The sequence below is a fragment of the Parasteatoda tepidariorum genome, chromosome 6 (genome assembly GCF_043381705.1).
Source record: "Parasteatoda tepidariorum isolate YZ-2023 chromosome 6, CAS_Ptep_4.0, whole genome shotgun sequence".
Classification (NCBI taxonomy): domain Eukaryota; kingdom Metazoa; phylum Arthropoda; class Arachnida; order Araneae; family Theridiidae; genus Parasteatoda; species Parasteatoda tepidariorum.
In genome coordinates, this window is record NC_092209.1 from 72,836,947 (window position 1) to 72,858,780 (window position 21,834).

Genomic DNA, 21,834 nt, shown 5'->3' on the forward strand with positions numbered 1-21,834 from the left:
TCATTCAAAATTTAAGAAACTTCCACAATATTTTATCATACAAAAAAGATTTCATGAAATTCACATTATACACTAAACATCTGATATAACAGTTCAAAAGTATGAGATTTAGTTTCTCAAATTATTATTACCTAATATATTTAAAATTAAATAAAACACAGTCGAACCCTGCTATAATGAAACTAGAAAATAGTGAACACTCGGTTGTAATTAACTTTTTTAGAAGTTCCATCTGAACTCTAGTTTAACAAACATTATTTTAATAATTAAATTAAACATTATTAAATTTTATTTAATTATTAATTAATTAAATTTTATTTCCTCAGTATTTTTTCCCTTTTCATTTCTCCAACTTTTAATTTCCAGGAGTTGTGATTGCAACTCACAGCATTTTTTTTCTTACAATGTATCAAATCTCACTATTGCAAGTTCCGCGCTTTCAAACTATGGCAGACAATCCTCTCACATTTCTTTTCCACACACATATTGACGGACAAGAAATTTCATTAACTTATATCTCAGAAATAAAATCGGCATTAAATATTCTGATTTTTTTTTCATGCAAAAACTAAGGACTAGAAATACTGGGTTCCAGTAATTGTTTAAACTAAAATTGGTGGACTCTTCTTAAAATCAAACTGTAGTTAATCAAAAATCACTAATTCATTCCATAGAATGTAAAAATTAATTAGTTAATCAGCTAAGATATCATAAAAAAATTATGAACTGTCACAATTTCCAACAATATTATTGCCATATGCATACTTGCCAACATTGGAGAAATAAAATAACGGAGATTTAACCAGCAGAATTTTTTAGGCTATGAGTGAAGCTTTGATACATCATGCATAATTATGTAAGTCGAAAAGAGAAATTCAAAATAATATATACATTTACCTAAGTAACAATTATGTTTATAAAGGATAATCTAAAGAAGAATTTTTTAAACCATTATTAATAAATACTTAAACTATAAACACTTAACATACTGCAGTACTGACAATAACACCATCTGTTGAGAAATAAGAGAGGTATTTTTGCCATCAATGGGTAATTTAAGAAACAAAATTTTTTTCCACAAATACAGATAAATTTGAGAATATATGGATAAACAGGAGATAGTCATAAAATACAGGAGTCTTTGTTAAAAAACAGGAGACTTGGCAGGTATGCATATGCTAAAAGAATATTTTTTCAAAGAATTTTTATATAGTGAACTATCGTTTATAGTGGACTTATTACTAGATTAGCAAACATTTCACTATAAGGGTGTTCGACTGTATTAATTAAAAACATGTCGTGTTCTATAGTGGAGAGCAGGAAACTAAAAAATATTCAACAATGCTGGTAAGCAACATTCCATAAATCTGAAAGGATTATCACAATTTTATGGAAGTTTATCATGCACACAATTGCATTCTTGAGAACTGAAATAGTAATAAATTAACTACCAACGCAATGAATTTAAGTTGCAACAGTAGGAGATGGAAACATCATGGAACATTTCATTCTGGTTCGGAAGCCTATTCACAAAATGAAATGTGAAACATTCTCATTCTATAAATATAGAATCAACTTCACAAACATTGTATTATTTTTTTTTACTATAAAATTGTGTAAAACAATTTTTTTAAATTTTAATAAATCAGTTACTGAATTTAAACTTTTGCCCAGCTCTTGCATGAGGAGCAACATTACTGAAACCGGGCGTTCGGTTTGGCGGAAAACCAGGTGTTCGGTTCGGCTGAACTTCTGCAGTTATTTTGAATAACTGAATGTTCATGTGATTGCATATTTGGTTACACACAATAGTGCAGTAATGAAGCAAGTCTGCAACTGAATACACCTGAAAAAGAAAAACAATATTTTATTTCAAGCATATATATATATAAATATATATATATAAATAGCACAACAAAGACAAAAAAAGAAAAGAGAGAGAAAAAGAAAGTCATTAAGTATTATTTTTTTTAAAGTATTCCTCACACTATCGTATTGGTATATTTTGCTTTTACTACATTGATACAATATTAGAAAGCACTCCTTTTGCGGATATAATTGTGTGAGTTGATGAAGAAATTATATCTTTTTTTGGATTTGTTTTCCAGATTTTTAAAAAGATTTTTTTAAAATTTTTTTAGATAAATAAAAAATTTTTTTTAAAAATAATTTAATTTTAATGGTTTTTCTTCTTCTCTTTTCATTAGTCTTTATTATTTTCCATGTTTTCTCATTACATATATATACAGGGATGAGATTAGCCAAAAAGCTGTTGGCTAATCTCAAAGGGTTGCGCTTGCGTAAAGCAAGCGCAACCCTTTAAGTTTAAGGTAATAAATAATGTGTTGACATACAATTGTGTACTAATCTATCATTATATAAATGATTACATTGATACTTAACATTTTTTAGTGAAAATAAAAATTACCACCTGAAAAAATAAATCTGGAAATTATATTTTCCCCCAGTTCACATAAGAGACAATTATTACTTGAAAAACTACCTGGTTTAGCAAATTAAAACTACTGAGAATATACATTAATATTTCATTTCTTTTAATAAATACTGTAATGTGATTTATAGCAAATATATCAGTAATAATCAGTAATCTTTTTCCCCAAAAACAAATTAAATTAAATCTCTTTTTAAGTTATTGCTTTTGTTCGCTATATCTTTTATGTTTTCTACATTTAGTCGTTAGTCCATCTTCAAACATCTTGTGACAAATCCTATTTTTTCTTCTTTGCAAGCACAGAATGTAAGTTTTGAATATATTCCCTTCCAGTTTCTCTGATGTTGTAACACTTACATATACTAATAATCGTCCTTAGAAAAACAGTCACCTTTATAGTAACTAATTTNCTTTTACTACATTGATACAATATTAGAAAGCACTCCTTTTGCGGATATATTTGTGGATATAATCATGTGAGCTGAAAAGATATCTTTTAATTTTTTTGTTTTCTGGCTTTTAAATTTATATACATATTTACATATTTTTAGATATTTTTTAACAATATTTCATTTTAATAATTTTTCTTCATCTCTTTTTCTTAATCTTGATTATTTTACATGCTTCCTCTATATTCTCTCTCTCTCTCTCTATATATATATATATTTACAGATTAATGAAAAAAGGGGAAAAAAGAAAATTAATAATAAAAATAACAAAAACTGGAAGAAGAAAAAAATCCGATAGAAAGGAAAGAATTCTTTTAGAATAAAAGAATTCCATCCAGAAGAATTTATATCCAGAAAATAAAAGATATAATTCAAAAGATATTATCTTTTCATATCCGCGGATATAATCGTGTGGGCTGATGAAGAGATTATATCTTTTATTTTCCTTATATCTTTTATATATGATTTAAGATTCGTTATATCTTTTATATGTGAAAGATTTTGGATATGAAAAGATTATATCTTTTGCTGATGAAAGATATAATCTTTTCATCAGCAAAAAGATATAATTCAAAAGATATAATCTTTTCATATCCGCGGATATAATCGTGTGGGCTGATGAAAAAGTTATATCTTTTCTTTTCTGGATTTTTTAAAATAATTCTTTCCTTCTTATTGGATTTTTTTTTATTCAGTTTTTTTTATTTTTATTATTAATTTTCTTTTTCCCCCTTTTTCATTAATCTGTAATTTTCCTTTGTATTATCTTCATTTTGAACTTATTTTATGAGTCCTATTTACTTGCAGCTTATGTGCAATAAATGAAACTTATTGTTTTTCTTAATTTTCTTCGTGATTGCCGTTTTGTTGTTTCCATTCAACGATCAAAAATTGAAAAATGGATAGTGTTTGTCAAAGAGGCTCAAATTACCAAATGGTCAGTCAGGTATACGAAAACACTGATACCTATGTGGATAACCTCGGAGAAAGTCATGTCCACATATAATTTGCAAAGATCTCTTTGAACTGAGAATATGGCTGGATCAGATTTTTTCGAAAGCATTCATACTTTGGCAATTTTTAACATAGTTGTTTGTTGTGCTCAGAATGAAAATTTGATATTCAAATAGAGCAAAAAAAGGCAGAGGAAGTCAACATCCCTTGGTCAACTCTCTCATTACCAGGTAAATCAGATTGGCAGAGAGCCTACTTACTTTTATAAATTCTAATTACCACAAAAATGCATCCACCTTTGAATCTCAAATCATCTTTTAAATATGAAACTGTACTTAAGTTCACCTAGTACACATTTGACACATGGCACTATAGTTTGAACATTTTAAACTATAAATTTTAATAGATTTGAAAAAAAAAGAATAAAAAATAATTATGATGATATTGAAGCACAGAGATTCAATTATTTTAGAGCACAGAGATTTATTTTAATGAGACCTGTAGCATACATTTTATTTCCCAAGAAGAAAATAGGCCTGGCATGATATCTTAAATTAAATTACAATATTAGAGAATGAATTATAAAGACAAAGTATTATTATTTTTTTTTAGATTACTGAAACTATTATTAGGACCTACAAAGCAGTAATCTTTTAAATAGTTTAGTTAATTTTAAATAATCCATATGGATTTTGTTAAAAATACTGCCAGAGCAGTAACTCTGACACACAACCATCAGGAAATACAAATAATGAATTTTACATAAAAGATAGTCTGGCGTAAATACGGGCTAAAAACATTATGAATACACTAGGGGTGGAGAACACGCGACCTGCCAACTATTGATTTGAGGCCCGCGAAAGCTTCTCAACACAATTTTCTTGAAGAAAAAAAAAATTTCAACAATTTCAAATCCTAAATTTGATTAGACTTTTTGATGCGCTCAATTTACAAAGATTCTATTGTAAATCTATGTTGTTTCTCAATCACTTTTTCAACAGTTATAGATACAAAATTCCATAGAAAATGGTCATTCATACGAATTTTAATACAATATTACGATGCACAAGTTTCGAATTTGAGTAATAACTTTTTGACTCGCATTATTTTGCCGATTTTATTATGAATCCAAGTAAAATTTCAAATGTTTTCTGGCATTTATAAATGCCAATTTCCATGTGATTTTTATAAAATTCCAATACTTTATTACAATATTATGAATCGCGAGTTATAAATTGCGCATTTAATTGATCACTCTTTGACATGCTTCATATTTGCCAATTTTATGATAAATCTAATGATTTTTTTTAAACGCAGTTATTGCTACATTTTTGCATGTGATTTTAAAAATCCCTTATTTTCACTACAATATTATTACGACACACGAGATTCAAATCGCACATTTAACTAATCACTTTTGAAGCGCTTTGTTTTTCCGATTTCATAGTAAATCCAAGTTATTAGTTAATCATTTTCTTGACAGTTTTCGCGATGCGTTCGCAAGGGGCTAAAAAATTTCTCAATTTTATTTTAAATCACAATTAATAATTTTAATACACTAATTTGGAATAGATTCATTTAAAAAGTAATCTAAAACAAGATACCTAAGTCTTTAATTTCATAAATGTTAAACAAGAACTTGAATATTACAATTTAAAAAAAATGAAATGTATAATGACTTACCAAACAAAGCCACAAGATGATATATTCATTTATAAAGGTATTAAAATATTGGTTCATGAACAACATTCCAGGACCAATAAGGATGGAGTCAAAGTAATCCAGCTCACTTCTAGTCATATGAGCAACCTAAGAATTGTATCATTAATAATGAATAAAATTGCCATAATGAAAAATTATAAACAATGAATGAGCCACTTAAAAGCCATGGCAATAAAAAAGTAAAGCTTTCTATCAACAGCCAATTGTTGTCCAAGGGATCATAGAAGTTTGGAAGTTAAGACTCCACAATTTTGAGACCAACAGTATGAGGGTGATAATGCAACCATTGCACATTAGCTGCTTTTAAACCTTAGACTGAATTATAATCATTAATTTAAATGCAGGCAGGACTGCGGGGCCAGATTTCTAGTTTTTTACCATGATAGATGAGTGCCTTATCTCCTTTGCCATTGGGGCTTTAATAATACCAATAAAAATATGCAAAAATTTAGAAATACAGTAAGACCCTGCTTAAAATGTGTAGAATATGTTCCATCAAAGTAGAGCGTAATGCGAAACAGCGCTAAACGAGGCTATCTTAGCATGTAAATAATGGGGTTAGGGGAAGATGGATAGAAAATTGGTTAGGTATTAAATTTAATAATTATGTTTTTTTTTAAATAAAAATAAAACCAAACATTTATTTCTTACAAAATTAAAAACAATATAAACGAATATACGTACTTATAAAAACAAATGAAATTCTAAGTCAGTCAGATCATTCAGTCTATTTTGTGTTTCCAATTTACTGCCTTTTTGTCAAGAAGGCATCTAATGTAATTTGTGTTTTCCTTTTGAGTTCTGTTAGAAGTTGTTGATAAGTGGATAAAGCATCTATAACACTCCGTCTAGCTTCTGAACTCCTGTCAAAATTTGGATCATTTTCAACAAATTGGTCCATAATACCAGTTATAGTGGTCAAACTCCTCTTTACAAACGCCATCGAAAATTCTGTTTGCTCTTCTTCGAAATCACTACTATCAATATTTTTGTTTTCTTCTTGCTCAGTTAATTCCTTGAGCTCATCATTAGAAAGACTAGCTGCTGTTTTTTGAACTATTTCTTCTATGTCTTCCACATTTACCTCATCTAAACCAGTTTGTTTTGCTAATTCCACTATTTCTTCCGCTATTTCATCCATATGTACATATTTGGGGGAGTCCCTGAGCACAATTTTGGGGAATTCCCGGGTTGAAATAAAAGAGTGCTAAACCGAAACAGCGCTAAACGAAACAGCGTTAAGCGGGGTCTTACTGTGAGAGTAAAATCATACTACAAATTTAAGACAAACTTTATTTTAAATGCAGGTACATATCAATTGAATATTATTATTTATATATAATATGGGCAAAGTAATTGAAACAATTCTATAGTAATTCATTTTCTCATATTTCTCAAGAAATAGTTAGAGAATTATTTTATAACTTCAGAAGTGTTTAGATAATGCTATTTCTCATATATATCAGTTAAATTTAAAGCTTTTAGATGTTTCAGGGACTGATAATAAATTAAGAAAAAAAATTTGAAATTGCGAGCAAACGAAATGCGTCTAAACTTATGCGCACTTATAAAGCCTGTTTCTCCACTGGCTCAGCCTACACACACGTGTACACTTATGTATTTCATGTACAAGATTTGTATTTATGTCTAAAAGCAGTGGTTTCACATTCAGTTCAGTTCTTTTCATGAAATTCAAAATACATGCAAATTCTCTTAATTTATATTACCAGTGTATGTAACCAAATAAGATTCAGAACAATATTATGAAGAAAAAAACATTTAAGTGTTTCCTATGCATGCACAGTAAAAAGGATTAATTTAAATGCTCATATCTTGCATAATTTTTAACAATTTATTTTATTCAAATTGTGTTTAATTTTATTGAATATTTGTAGAGTTATAGTTAGAAGAACCTTAAGTGTTAAAAAAAATAAATTATTAAATTGTATATGAAATAAGAGAAAAGAAGTTATATTAGAAATGTTTTCCAAATTTTATTTTGCTGAAAAAACAATTATATTAACCTCTTCAAGGACAATTTTGTTTTAAGTTGGAAAAAAAATATTTGACTTTTTTTTCTATACAATTTATTTATTTTATATTAAAGAAATTTAAAATGCAAAACAATAATAATTTATAGAACAAATTCATGACCTATTTATGAATACTGAGCGTTAATGGTAATTCATGAGTAAGATAGTTTCATATATTCCGGACACAATGGTTCTTCACATTTTTCAGCAATGTAACAAATTGTAAAAAGTATTAAAATGAATGCATTTCGTTGCATGCTTACACAAAATGTTATATTATAATTACGAATGTATTTAAAACAGGAACCACCTTGAATATGTCATTTCTTATTAAAAAAAACTAACAAATATTAACAATTTGTTCACATAATCCAACAATGTCTCTGTGAAAAATTACTTCACACTTATTTTACATCTTTAACAACTGTACATCAAAATAATAGTGTTATTATTGCAGCCAGGTTATAATTGCATTGCTTCTTGAGGAATTCCTCAATTAGATTTTTTTAAATTTATGACACTAATCATTACAATAAAAAAACAAAAGGTTCACAGAGGTGGTTAACGTCCTGAATAGGTTGATATTCTACATAATTAAAAATATTTGAATAATTAAAACTGCTCAATCATGAAGAACCTGTCACTCTTTAAAATCAGTTGATTCGCTTCTAAAATAGTATATTAATTAATATATAACACAGCAAAATCAGTTACATACTAAAAAAATTTTTTTACAGTTTTAAAGTAAGTGTATTAACTTCATAACTTGTGTGCTGGAGTTAATTCAAGCGTGCTAAACAGACCAAACTGCGCACACTCAAAATAATTCGAGCGGCGTTGTATTTTATGCTGCTATAATTTTTCACACTCGAATATAATCGAGAATTGAAAATAACAATGTGTTTTTTAATATAAAAAGTGCTTTTTTACACAAAAAATTGATTTTTTTTGGCAAGTTTTTTTCAAAAAATCTATGCATTAAGGGGTTAAACAAAGGTCAACTGTAGTACTGCTTAGTCTTATAATTTGGAATTTGTAAGCAGAAAACATTTCATTTTTTTACTTTTTAATAAGTAATTATTTTTTAAAAACTTACTCCAGTTTGATAAGTAATTTTTTTTAAATTTTACATCAATTTTTTGGCAATTAATTAAGATAGTACAAAAACTAGAATCGATTCCACATATATAGAGTAAAATAAAGAAAAAATTTTTGAAATAAATAAAAGAAAAGATTTAAAAAAGAACAATAAATATCTTACCACTAATTTGTTTGTAACTTTAGCAGCTACTATGCCAAATGCTAATATATAAAGACAAGGATGGTTTTCATAGATGTTTTCTGTTGATTTTTTGTAAATTGTAAATGCAAGAATTGTTACAATTCCAATTGGTATAGATGGTGAAAGAACACTAGTACCCTGAAAAAAAAGCTAATTCTCATGAAAATTCATTCACAAAATAATGTATCTATCAAACATTTGAAAAACAAGCACTATCAAACCTTAATATTATTTTCTCACAACTAAATACAGTGAAAAAATTTATGAAATATACAATATTCAAAGCTTCTTAGTGATGAGAAAGCTCAATATATATAACTTCATTAGCATATAAATTGTTTCATTTAAACTTTCCTTAAACAATTTATTCTGCTCATTCTAATAATATATCAAAACTTAAAAATAACAAAATTTTTTTCCCTTGATTATCAAAAGAAAAGAAAAAGCAACTTTAAAAATCTGTGTTCTATACTTTTTTTTTTTCACCACAGAAAATAAACATTTTCTATTTAAGATTATACAGTGTAAAGTCGCGTATCCGGAATCGGTTGGACTTCCAGAAGTCCGTATAATACATTTTTCCGTATAATTGACCCCCAAGGTAAACAAAGCTTAAAATGATCTAATATACAATCTGAGTCTAAGAAGCAAAACATAAATAAACATTATTTTTAAGGGGAATATTGTTTTAGTATTATAATATCTAATCAATCAAACATAAAATATGTATTAGAAAAAAAATATTATTGCTAAAAATATAGAAAACGAAAAAATTTGACAGTTATGAAAATATTAATCCGCCATTTTGAGCTAGAACGATTCAAGCAAAAAGGGGAAATTCACTTCATTCTGGAACAAAGCTTAAAATGATCTAAATCTAAGAAGCAAAAATAAATAAACATTATTTTTAAGGGGAATAATGTTCTAGTATTAGATTATCCAATCAATCAAATATGAAATATTAGGAAAAAAAATTTTTGCTTAAAATATAGATAACGAAAAAAAAAAATTGACAGTTGTGAAAGTAATAATCCGCCATTTTTAACTAGAATGATTCAAGCAAGAAAGGGAAATTCCCGTCATTCATTAAGGTGGGTAGGTGGAGGAGAAAAATTCATTTCCTCCTTATTTGTGAAAGAAAATAAGTGTAGAGAGGAGATCATTTAAGTTGAGGGTGGGGAAGTGACAAATTATTGTTTTCTCTCCAATCATTGGCTATCAATCAAGCATAAAGGCGGGGTACGCTGATGGGGTTCTCTTTATTTTTTCTTGTATGACTGAAAGAATNCAAGGACTACTGGGTAGAATCAATTGAAGTTTTCACAAGCAAGGCTTGCTATATCAGCTGTGAAAAAATATAAATAAATCCCCTGTTAGGAAAAGACTAAAATACTTCCCAAACAACCCAGTAGTAAATGACAATGGTAATAAAGCATACACAAAATAACAAGAAAAAATTATTACAAGACTCAGACAGTTACCAGACAGTTGCATAAAAAAATGTTTTGAACCCAATTTATGGACCTATATAGCATAATATATGGGCTCTAAATTTAAGGTGTCTGTCAGTGAGAGACCACTAAAAATAGACTGAGACTATCGTGAAATAATTATCAATGGTCCCCAGCAACTGATCACCATCAATCAAATGTGAAGAGATAATATACTAATTTGGTTTTCTACTTTTTAGTTTGGTGTTTTTGTCTCTGTTTAATTTACAAAATAGCCTATTTGGTCATAATTGTAAATATTACACATGCACGAAAAGCTTTCAACCAATTTCCCTTTTCTATAGTTTTTTTAATTAATTTTAATGTTTAACATAATGATCTACTAACGATAAATATCTACATGTCAACAGTTCATAAAACATAATAAAATTTTGATTCATATAAGGCTTCCATTTGAATTTTCATTTACATTATTAACAGAAATGTAAGAGCACAGTATTATTAAACTTATTTTATTTCATAAACGTTCAAGTACTTTTTAAAAAATCTAGTAGACACAAGCAATTGAATCATTTAAAATGAAAAGATAAATTTCTCAATATAAAAAAATAATAAAAGTACATAAAGTGTAAAGGTAAAATGGTTGAGCTACATTAAAAAAGCACATATTTATCGTGATAAAATAATAGTAATTGATTTGTTTTTAAGTTGATAAATTGAATTGCTATTTCACTTTCAGTAAAAACAATGGTTCCTTCAAGCAGTTTCTTTTCGTGAAAATTTATTTATTTGCAAAGAAAAAGGTTCCTTTTCTTGTGTATAAGTAAACTTATAAATGTTCAAAAACATTAATTAAACGGCCATCTAGTTATAACAAATATAAAACAGAGGGCAGGAATAAAATATCAGTTTCCTGAATTGATAATTTTGAAACAATTATCTTTAACAAAATTTATAATTAATTTTTATGATACAATCACAAGTGAAAGCTTAAAAAATTCATCAACTACGCATAAAGATACTAATATTAAACTCCCTTGCAAATTATTATTTTTTTGATTCACAAATAATTAAAATAACTAAAGAACTTTACAAAATCTTTTAACGTTAACATGGAGAGATCAATAATAAATTATTAATTTTTGTTAATTCAACTAAGATCATTAAATTCATGCTGTAGAAATTTGAACTTCATGTAATTATTCACATAATCAATACATTACAACAGGTAAAAAGTTTTTATGTCAAACTATTGTTCTGTTATATCACAAAAAAATATACTTTTAGCAAATAAATATCTCTCTGAAAACTGTTGAAGTGCTATGGAATTCCAAAATTTTTAAACATTATCAGAAATACATAAAAAAAAATTACAATATACAAGTTATCCATGCCAGCCAACAATCAGAATCTTTCAAGGTTAATTCTGGTGTTAGACAGGGTTGTGTACTTTCTCCAACAATCTCTTCAATTGCTATTGATTGAATTATAAAGAGAGTATCGGAAAATAAAAGGTGTATAAGATGGAACCTTGCTGAATATCTCTCTGATCCTGTAGACCCCCGGTCCGTGGGTCAAATGGTACCGTGCCGCCCATTTCATTGAAACTAAATTTAAATTCCTAGGTTTATACCCAAAATTAAAAATATCTGTGTTCTATCAAAAAATTTTTTATTTAAAAAAAAGGGGTCCCCGAAGGTAGTGACATAAATGTTTTAATGTTTGTAATGTATCATTGTCTCTGATTACCCCCAAGTGGAACAGTCTCATTGCAAAGAAACAAGCTCAGGGTTCTCATTGATTTAATGTTCGAGTAAGTTAAAATGTTAAATCCCTTTATAATTATTTTTTGGTATAACTACATTTTATTTTGAAGGCATGTTTAAATACAGTTAAATTAAAATTAATAAATCAAAATAATCTAAAATAAAAGCAATCAGCCCCCTCCAGCAGGCCACGGTAAAATTATCAAACGTTGACAGGTCCACGGTGATAAAAAGGTTGGGGAACACTGCTGTAGACGACTTATATTTTATGACCAATACAGGCAAACAAACAGAAACATTTTAAACGTAGAGGCAAAGAAAATGGGGCTTATCAGCCAAACTAAAGCTAAAATTTTGAAAATGAATCCTAAACAATAAAATGACATATTCTTAGGAAATAATAAACTAGAGGAAGTAAGTAGTTTTACATATCTTGGAAGTATAATCATCAATAAAGAAAGAACTGATGAAGATATACTAAATAGATTAAACAAAACCAAAGCAGTTACGCTCTTCTTAATAAGTTCTGGAAAAACAAAAATATAACAAATTCAACAAAAATTTGAATTTTCAATATTAATGTTAAATCTGTCCTACTATATGGATATAAGACATTGACATGGCACTACATCAAAAATTAAACATGAAAAAACTTCTAAACAACTTTTTAAGAAGAATCTTTCGTATCAAGTAGTTCCATAAAATTTGTAATGTAGAAATCCTTCAAAAAGCAAAACAGAAGCTGATTGTTCGGGAAATTAGAAAACATAAATGGAAATGAATTGGTCATGTTCTATGTAAACCTAAAAAATTTAAAGTAAAAAGGTTTTTGATTGGAACCCTAAGGGCAATAGAAAAAGAGGAAGACCTAAAACTACTTGGCGCAGGACGATTGTAAACGAATTGAAAACAATAGGAAAGACATGGAGAGAGGCAAAATATCTGGCCACAAATAGAATGAGAGGGAAAGTTATGATAGAAGCCCTATGCTCCAATTAGGAGCGAAAAGGAATATGCATGTATGTATTTGATGACCTACTTTCTTACTTTAAGATGGAAAAAAATAGCCCAAAAGTATTTAAAATTAATGCTTAACATATAATTATTCAGAAAATTTTTTTAAATAGTTTTCTGAATGAAAATGAATAAAAAAAAAAAAAAATACATACAGCAACAGTTGATCCATTTTTTCCAACACCACCTTTACAAACAACAGCAACATGATAATAACACAAAGAACAAGTAACACCAAGAGCCAGTAATATTGGCAGTACACGAAGTTCGATGTTTAGAAATGGAACCTAAAAAAATAAAACAAGATAAGGAGATTAATAAGTCGAAAATTATAATACTAGTAATTTTAAGAGAATTATTAACATTGAAACTAAGAATTAAATTAAGAGATGCATCAAGAGCATTATTAGGACTTGCAGATACCAAATGTAGGCGGGTAAAACTGTGTAATGTAGTACATGAATAAAAACTGGAGTATTTAGATCTACCTATAATATTATAAATAGTCAAAAAGGCCTTATTTTTAATAGCAGATGTCTACATAATTTTATTATAATTTCATTTTTTAACAACACTTGACTCGTTCTATGTATTTACATCTACTAAAGATGACTTTTTATTTTTGAGGGTTGAGACCACATTGCTCAATATAGATTGGAATTATAGTTATAGGTTTGAATTTTCTTCTGTGACACTGATCTTAATCAACTGACCTTGAATTTTGGGAAGCATTTCACACTTTCAAAAACTATAATACAATGGCCTTTATCAAAACCATAATGGCAATAAAATAAGTGTAATAAATTTAAAATATTATGAATACATTGTAAAATCTTAGCATTTAGAAAGTACTCATATATTTCCAAACATCAAAATAAATAAAAAATTATATTTTTTTAAATTTAACACATTTTTAAAAGGTATTATTTCTTTTTCTTAACTCACTTAAAAAAAATAGTTAATTAGTATACTAACATACAATAGAAAAATCATAAAATCTATTGTAAAATATAAAAATCATAAAATCTAATTTTACATAATATCTGACATTTTTGTATAAATAACAGAATCTAAAAAATGTCTTTTTCAAAAACTAATTTTTTTAAAAAGTTTTTTGAAATTCTATTCTAGCATTGAGAGCATTAGTAAGGTAAAGAAAATAGATTTCAAGCTATTTTTCTCAATATCTATTATGAAACACTTACGCTGTTTTTTCAATTGTATGGCAGTATACAAGCAAAAGTTTAAAGCAATATTTCACAAATATTTGTTGTAATATATTTAAGAATTATTTGTAATACATACAAATTTTATTAGGAAAAAAAAAACTGCATTAAAATTTTCAATATAAACATAATTCTTAAAATCTTTCAATTTGTCAGCAAAATATGCTTCTCAGTACAACTTCTGCAAATTATTTCACTGCATTTATAATAAAATAAAAAAAGATAAGTATGACTTACCTTGTTCATCCATATATCTGTTCCAAAGAAGGCAGATATTATATGCACAAATATAATGCTGACCTGACACTCAGTTACATCAAATCTAAAATGTGTAATGAACTTTTAGAGATCCACTTTTATAATAAACAACATAACAAATAAACAACATAACAAATTACAAAATTTGACCAAAATCAGTCAAATTGTTTTTACTGAATTAAATTTTAAAATTTTTTAAAAATTCAAATTCTCTGGAACTATTCAAACGATTTCGCTTAGATTTTGTATTTTGCTATGTAAAATTACATTGTTCAAAACGATAACAAANAAAATGAACAAATTGAATTGTAAGCTATAAAAGTTTTGTTATCATTTTGAACAATGTAATTTTACATAGCAAAATACAAAATCTAAGCGAAATCGTTTGAATAGTTCCAGAGAATTCGAATTTTTAAAAAATTTTAAAATTTAATTCCAGAAAAACAATTTGACTGATTTTGGTCAAATTTTGTAATTTGTTATGTAAAATTACATTCGTTAAAATGATGTAAGAAATTTTATGCCTTACAATTTTATTTCTTCACTATTATTAAATAAAATAGGAAAAAATATGTAAAACTTACTTAATTTATTCTTTGCATAGAATTAACTTTGGATAAATAAACTTTATACCTGCGTGTAAACATTTTTTAACTCACTTAAAAAGCTCTCAAGTTACAGGAAAAAATGTAAAAAAGTAAAATTAACATGAAGGGATCCAAACTTTGTATTGCTCTCCTCATCAAACTATTAGAATCATATTTCCCAGATTGTGGATATTTTGGATCTCAGAAATTCAAGGATGTCGAAAAAAGATGCTTATTTCGAGAAAGTATATTGTGTCTTAATTTCGTGACTTAAAATATCATCTTCACTAATTAATTTGCATATTTGAGGTAACTTCCTTGAACCATTAAGATTGAGTCATACAATGTGAAGATCGGATCATTAGATCAAAAGTAAATCAGGGTGGTTCGTTTATTTGCTTGTGCACTGCACAATATTGAGCATGACATATAGCACATAACAGAATTTACAATAACTTTGTTGAAAAAGTGAACAATCCCCATAACTTTTGGAAAAACCAGCTTCTTCCCTTAACCATATAAATTTACTTACACATTATTAAAAACTCAGCTAAAATCTGTATTAACCAAAGATATATTATGTGGCTTTCAGGAGAACACCTACAAATATCAGTCTTGCATGGTGGTGGTTACTATGGTTACCAGGATAAATCACTTCGGAAAAGGGTTAAAAGTGAATGATTTTGCCATGGTCTTGGCACATGTCGACATGAGAATCTTTGCTTTACGACCAATCGACTACTTAATTCCTCCAAAGCACCCCCATGAGAAATGTGCTTTTTATTGTTATCATAGCAGCAGATAAACTTCAGACTTTTAGTCTAGAGTTCTTCTCCAAGCCCAATGGTGGATAATGCAATCTAGTAGTTTTTTGTTTACTTCAAATATTTTGGTTAAAGTTATTTATCTTATTTTTAAAATAAAAATCTTTGTTAATATATAAAGAGAGTAGTTATAATGAAATAAAAATAAAATTACTCACTTTCCGAATTTTAATGATCCAGTAATATATGTCTGCCAATGGGCACAATAAAATAAGCTAATAGCAATGAAACATTGAAAAAACATCCAATTGGAATATGCTCCTAGTTTTACCGCAATACATATTCCCAATGATACAAAAACTGTAAATTGAAATACACATATATTAGTTCGACAAAACTAATACACAAATTAGTTTATCAAAATTAGGAAATATAAAATATATCATTTCTATATCCTGAGATTTTACTAAAAGAGACTTGAAAACATGCTCTTATTACAACACTTTTATTACCATGTTTTATATTTCAAGAAAACATAAAAAATTAAGTTTACACATAATTATTTAATTATTTATTATATTTTATGACACAAAAGCATAGTTCTTGACAAGAAAACAGAATAAAGTAATTTAAAAATAAAATATTACAAGGTGCGTAGCCAAATTTTTCAGCAAAAAATAAGCATCTTTTAAGTACTTTTCAAGCACTAAAAAAATATTTTTAAGCATTTTAGAAAAATATTATAATTGGGTTATGCGCACTAATAATTTTTTCCCTTTATATTGTTGAAAGTTCTTCATCTATATGTTAACAAAATGCAAAATAGTTTTCTAAGTTACATGTTTATGAAAAAATAACTAGTTTCTGACAAAGAATTCACTGCGTGATTATATTAGCCACCATAAAAATAATTTATGCACAATTTAAAATACATTCAATATTGAGTGAATCATTCAATTTTCAATTTGATTTATAACTACTTTACACAATCATGTAAAAAAATTATTCCAAATTATAAATAATTAATTTAACAATTATTTAAAAAGATTTTCTCTCTTGCAAAATGCAGCAGAGGTGCTCATGAGAAAGCATGAATCCGTCCCACGGAATCCAGCTCAGTATTCGAACCTGCAAAGTATTTCATAAAATGATTGGCGCTTCCATATGCTACAGACCAATGGTATGTCGAAATAGATTGTGGTTGAATTAATTATAAAAACGTTGAATAGAACAATTTGAAAACCACGCTTTTTGAGTAGTTCGAAGCAAAAATTGATATGGTAAAGAAAAAAAATCTCATTTTGGAAAAGGGAAAATTAAGCACTTTTTAATAACACCAATGAAAAAAGCACCTTTAAGGGCTTTTAAAAGACGAAAATAAGCACCTTTAAGCACTTTTAAAAAGGCTACGCACCCTTTATTATGTACAAAAGTACCTGTTGATATTGAATCGCATCCATGGTCAAATAATTCTCCAAGAGGTGAACTTGACTCAGTTCTTCTAGCTTGTTTTCCATCACACGCATCAAGAGACTGATAAACAAATAATCCAATTGCTGCAAGAATAAAAGCCCAACTGGGTGGCTGTAATTGGGAGAGAAAAAAATTAATATCAAAATGACTTTCAACAAGAAAAATTAAAATTTACTTACACAACAAGATATAGAAAAAACCCTTTATTAATAATCAAAGTTATTTATTCAAGTATTCAGCAAGCAGTGATTCCACTTACTCACAGTTACGCATCAAATACACTAAAAATCATTTAAGGGACTCTTAATTAAAATTAACTTTAGATAAATAGATTTAAAAAAAAGTCTTTTCTGGGTTATTAGAAACTAAAAAAATTACATCAGTGCTTTTATATGATGCAGGTGTTTGATTAGTCCCAATTAAAAGTATCGATTGTTAAAATATATCTTTTTTCTTGTTTTGAAATTCTTCGCTTTGTCTATCAAATGATAGAAATTCATAAATTTGAATACTAGTAAATGAAAAAACAGGTAGGGAAATTCATATTTTAAATAAGTACCTGCTTTTAATATAAAGAGATCCAAAAATATAAAAATCCNAAACTAGGTGATTGAGATACCCCAAATTCAGTGCGGACCCTCTAATATCCCTGTCATATTTTTAACATTCTGCACCAACCGGTTTTCCGTTTGAACCATCCGGGGCAATCCCCTGATTACATCCGATTTGCTATTTTTATAATCCTTTATCAACCCCTCATTTTTTATGAGCCGTCCCTTTGCTCTTTTCTCTTAGATATGCCAGATATCCTCCACAATATAAGGAGCCACATTCGCAAACCATATAAAAGTTTAACATTTTTAAAAACACAAAGTAGCCTTCGAATTTTATTTCAATTGAAAATAAAGTAAAGTAAAAATAATTGATGGTTTTTGCAATAATTTTTCTTACAGGGGGTGGTCTGTGACTTCTTAAAAAATTTGATAAAGGGTCATTATACCAAAAAGGTTAAGAAACACTGATCTAAAGGAACCCTAATATTGAATCGAGTTAGCATGTCTTATATACTAGTGAATTGATATATAATAATCATAGTGGAAGACATATATACTCATAATACTTCCTCCCCCCCACACCAGAATTTTCCAAGGACAGAATTCAATGAACCAATACTACTAGTTGTGGTATTTGAGAAAAACCCAGAGAGCTGTATTAAGTTAACCGGATTTTGAGTACTTGTGGTGAGAGATGTAATTAAGTTCACAGTTATGTGTATGGCCTCTCCTGTGTTTCTATTAGGGGTCAAGTGTATGCAGGTGTCTGTTGTGTGTAAATGAGACTGAGAAGCAACAGCGTGAGGATGATGATGATGCAGTCACAAATAACAAATGAACTGTTCAATGTGGACCATCCATTGATAAGAAAGTTACTTTCGATGTAAGGGAATTCATATCACGTCCGCATCACCTATGTTGAGAGAGGAGTTATAGACCATGCCTATCTCTATCAACCTAGAGGTACTCCAAGATTGAATTGAGATAGCATGTCTTATATACTAGTGAATTGATGTTTAATAATAATAGTGGTAGTTACGCTACATAGTAAAATGACACCATCATTAGCATAGCAACATCCTCTGTTATGTCAATGAAATATATTTTTATTTCTTTCATTTTTTCAACTTAAAAGTTATAAATATTTTAGTGCGGCATATTCAAATGGATTTTAAATTACTGTATTGCTCTCTTCATTACAGTTAAAGTCAGCATTAATGAGACACAACAACATGTGACCGAAACTATAAAATAAAACAGTTACTACAACATTTCACAACAAAATAAAAGTCATCACACAGTTCGTAAACTTAAGAGCAGATTTCATAATGTAAAATATAGCTATTATATATTTAATAAATTTAACAGTGGTCTTTTTAACTTAAATGACACAATTACAGTCATTATATATTTACTGAATTTAACAATGGACTTCTTAACTTAAAATATGGCCACCCATTATATATTCATTAAGCTTAACAACCGCCTTCATAACATAAAATAAAACCATTAAATATTCAAAGAATTTCACAGCAGCCTTCAATTATAAAATATAGTAATAGAAGAACAGAAATAACGTACAAAGGCTACACAAAACTGAAGCATAAGGTAAGATAGGGGATATTTCCGTATCGTGATCTGTCGCGCTAACTACAATCGCCAAGGTGCCAAATAGATTTTAAACTTGCAAATTTTAAAAAAAATAAATGTAGATGTTTGTCCAGGGGTGGGTACGAGTTATACCTTTCGAGTTCCTCCCTTTTTGTGATGTTTTTTTCGTTTCTCACAGGCCCCTGCCCGGAAGTTTCCAAAACTTGACAATTATTCTAACGCAGATCACAATACGGAAATCTTCCCATAAGATATTATGATTAAATCTTAATCAGTGTCCCAATACAGAAAATGATGACAGTTTCAAAGATAATTTCGGTTCAGTAATTATAAATTTACATGAGTGTTGTAGTGATACTTGTTTAGAAATGTTTATTTTTAAGGTTAGCACAAGCATAAAATGTAGAAGGTAACTTCACCAGCAACTAATGATAGAATATTTAGGCTTGGTGTTTAATACCTGTGTTTCTGAAATACCATATAACTGCTTCGCAAATAAAATGCATAATTTTTATTTCTTCCATTATCTAATTGCCATGACACTTAAATAGCTTGACAGTGTTCAAACTATGAGCGCTTCTTTAGGGTTAGGACACTAAAGAAGGCTCTTAATTGTCAAACTGAAAGTATACTCTGTCTTTAAGTATATTTTGATATTCTAATAAGTTGCAATATTCTAATTTCTATTATATTGCTGTTTCCATGCATAGGAACATCATACAATTTAAATTTACTTTTCTTAAACTCAAAACTTAACAGAAAACGCAGATAAAAAATTAAATTTTACAAGGAAATAAAAACTATTATACCAACCTCATGCTCTGCATCAGGACTATAATATACAAGAATGAGAGTTGAAGCAATCGTTATAATAAGGCCACTAATTGTCATAAAATTAGGAGCAACCCAAAGAGGCAATTTGGTTACTAACCAGTTCCAATAGGGTTGAAGAATTGGATCTAACAATGTTGATCCACAACTATTATATTTATGTTCACTCAGTCTTTTCATCTGAGCAGGAGTCAAGATATCGCTGCTACTGAAAATCATTGTGAATCTAAGACATAAACAATCCTAAACTAAATAAATAATTTACACAATGTAGAGTTGAAATGGAATTTAAGTATAAACAAGCCAGAAAGAGACTATCACAAAATTTTAGGGAACACACAGATGGAAATTCTAATTATTTATCACATAGATTTAGTCAAATGCCGGCGATACACATAAAATGAGTCACAAATCTCTAGAATAAATAAAATGTTAAGAGGAAACCTTTTTTTGTTTTTTAAGACAACATTGAAAACAAACCGACGTATACGAAGAACTCAAGGCAAAATGTTGATTTTCTTATCTAATCATAATCTGTTATCGATTTCGCAGCAACTACTATTAACAATTACAGAGTTCTTGCAGTCAATGAATAATATATGCACACAAAAAAATGGTTTATCTTTAGAAAACAGATGGAAAATTAACTTGACGCTTCACTTATTTTTGATCCACACATGCAAAAAAATGATTTGTTGATGACATTGGAATTGAGTTGATAAAGGAAGGTTTAAATCTCTCCTTTCATTGGCTAAGACACATCATGCGTCATGAAAATATACTTCGGTTAAAAACGCGAGTCTGCTTAGTTTCGTTTTCTCTATTTGATGCAAAAACATATAGTTAAAAGCATATTAAAATGAAGTTAATGGTAATTTTTTTAAAAAAGAAATTGTAAGTTGGATTTTAACCTGAACGAAATTTAAAATACCTAAAATTGATTTTATCAATTTCAACAAATATTATTTTTTTAAACAATTATTCTTAAAATAGAAGAATAGAAATTTTAGAAAAATTATTTGCTTATAAGAAAATTATTTTAAATTATTTAAAATTATTTTATAAAATACTTTTGAAAAATTTAAAAAATAAATTAAAAGAGATTAATTAATAATGAGATTAATTAGTGCTTGAGATTAATTAATAATTTTTCAAATCTAAATAATCAATAATCGTCAAATTAATAATCGTCTCAAATCTAAACTGCACTGTCGGGAAAAAACACTGAGGACACAAAAAAGTAGGGGAAACAAATCCTTAGCTATTTATAAAAAATGATTATCAAAAATCAATTTCATGCGAAGAATAAATTAATTTAATAACGATGAAAAGTGTTAATTTTGAAGGCGTAAAAGGAAATTAAAAAGATAATTGCCGGANAAAATACTTTTGAAAAATTTAAAAAAC

General features: G+C 27.8%; 1 protein-coding gene across 1 annotated transcript; it reads right to left on the minus strand.

The window, feature by feature from the left end:
* Nucleotides 1-328: 328 nt before the first annotated feature.
* LOC107439435 (cholinephosphotransferase 1) lies at nucleotides 329-21,176 on the minus strand. Its single transcript, XM_043039958.2, has 8 exons — nucleotides 20,410-21,176; nucleotides 17,395-17,542; nucleotides 16,177-16,318; nucleotides 14,587-14,671; nucleotides 13,279-13,410; nucleotides 8,872-9,030; nucleotides 5,539-5,664; nucleotides 329-1,846 (listed from the first exon to the last, which is right to left on the minus strand). Exons 1-8 carry the CDS (start codon nucleotides 20,644-20,646, stop codon nucleotides 1,646-1,648), a joined length of 1,230 nt encoding a protein of 409 aa, XP_042895892.1. The 5' UTR covers nucleotides 20,647-21,176; the 3' UTR covers nucleotides 329-1,645.
* Between the last annotated feature and the right edge of the window lie 658 nt (nucleotides 21,177-21,834).

Bases quoted from the DNA above. Each gene is read 5' to 3' on its own strand.
- LOC107439435 (XM_043039958.2), bottom strand. From the start codon at position 20,646: ATGATTTTCAGTAGCAGCGATATCTTGACTCCTGCTCAGATGAAAAGA. The intron at 16,319-17,394 runs GTACTTTTGTAC...TTCAATTTACAG, and splicing joins ATGCGATTCAATATCAACAG to TTTTTGTATCATTGGGAATA. The intron at 14,672-16,176 runs GTGAGTAATTTT...TACACATTTTAG, and splicing joins GGATCATTAAAATTCGGAAA to ATTTGATGTAACTGAGTGTC.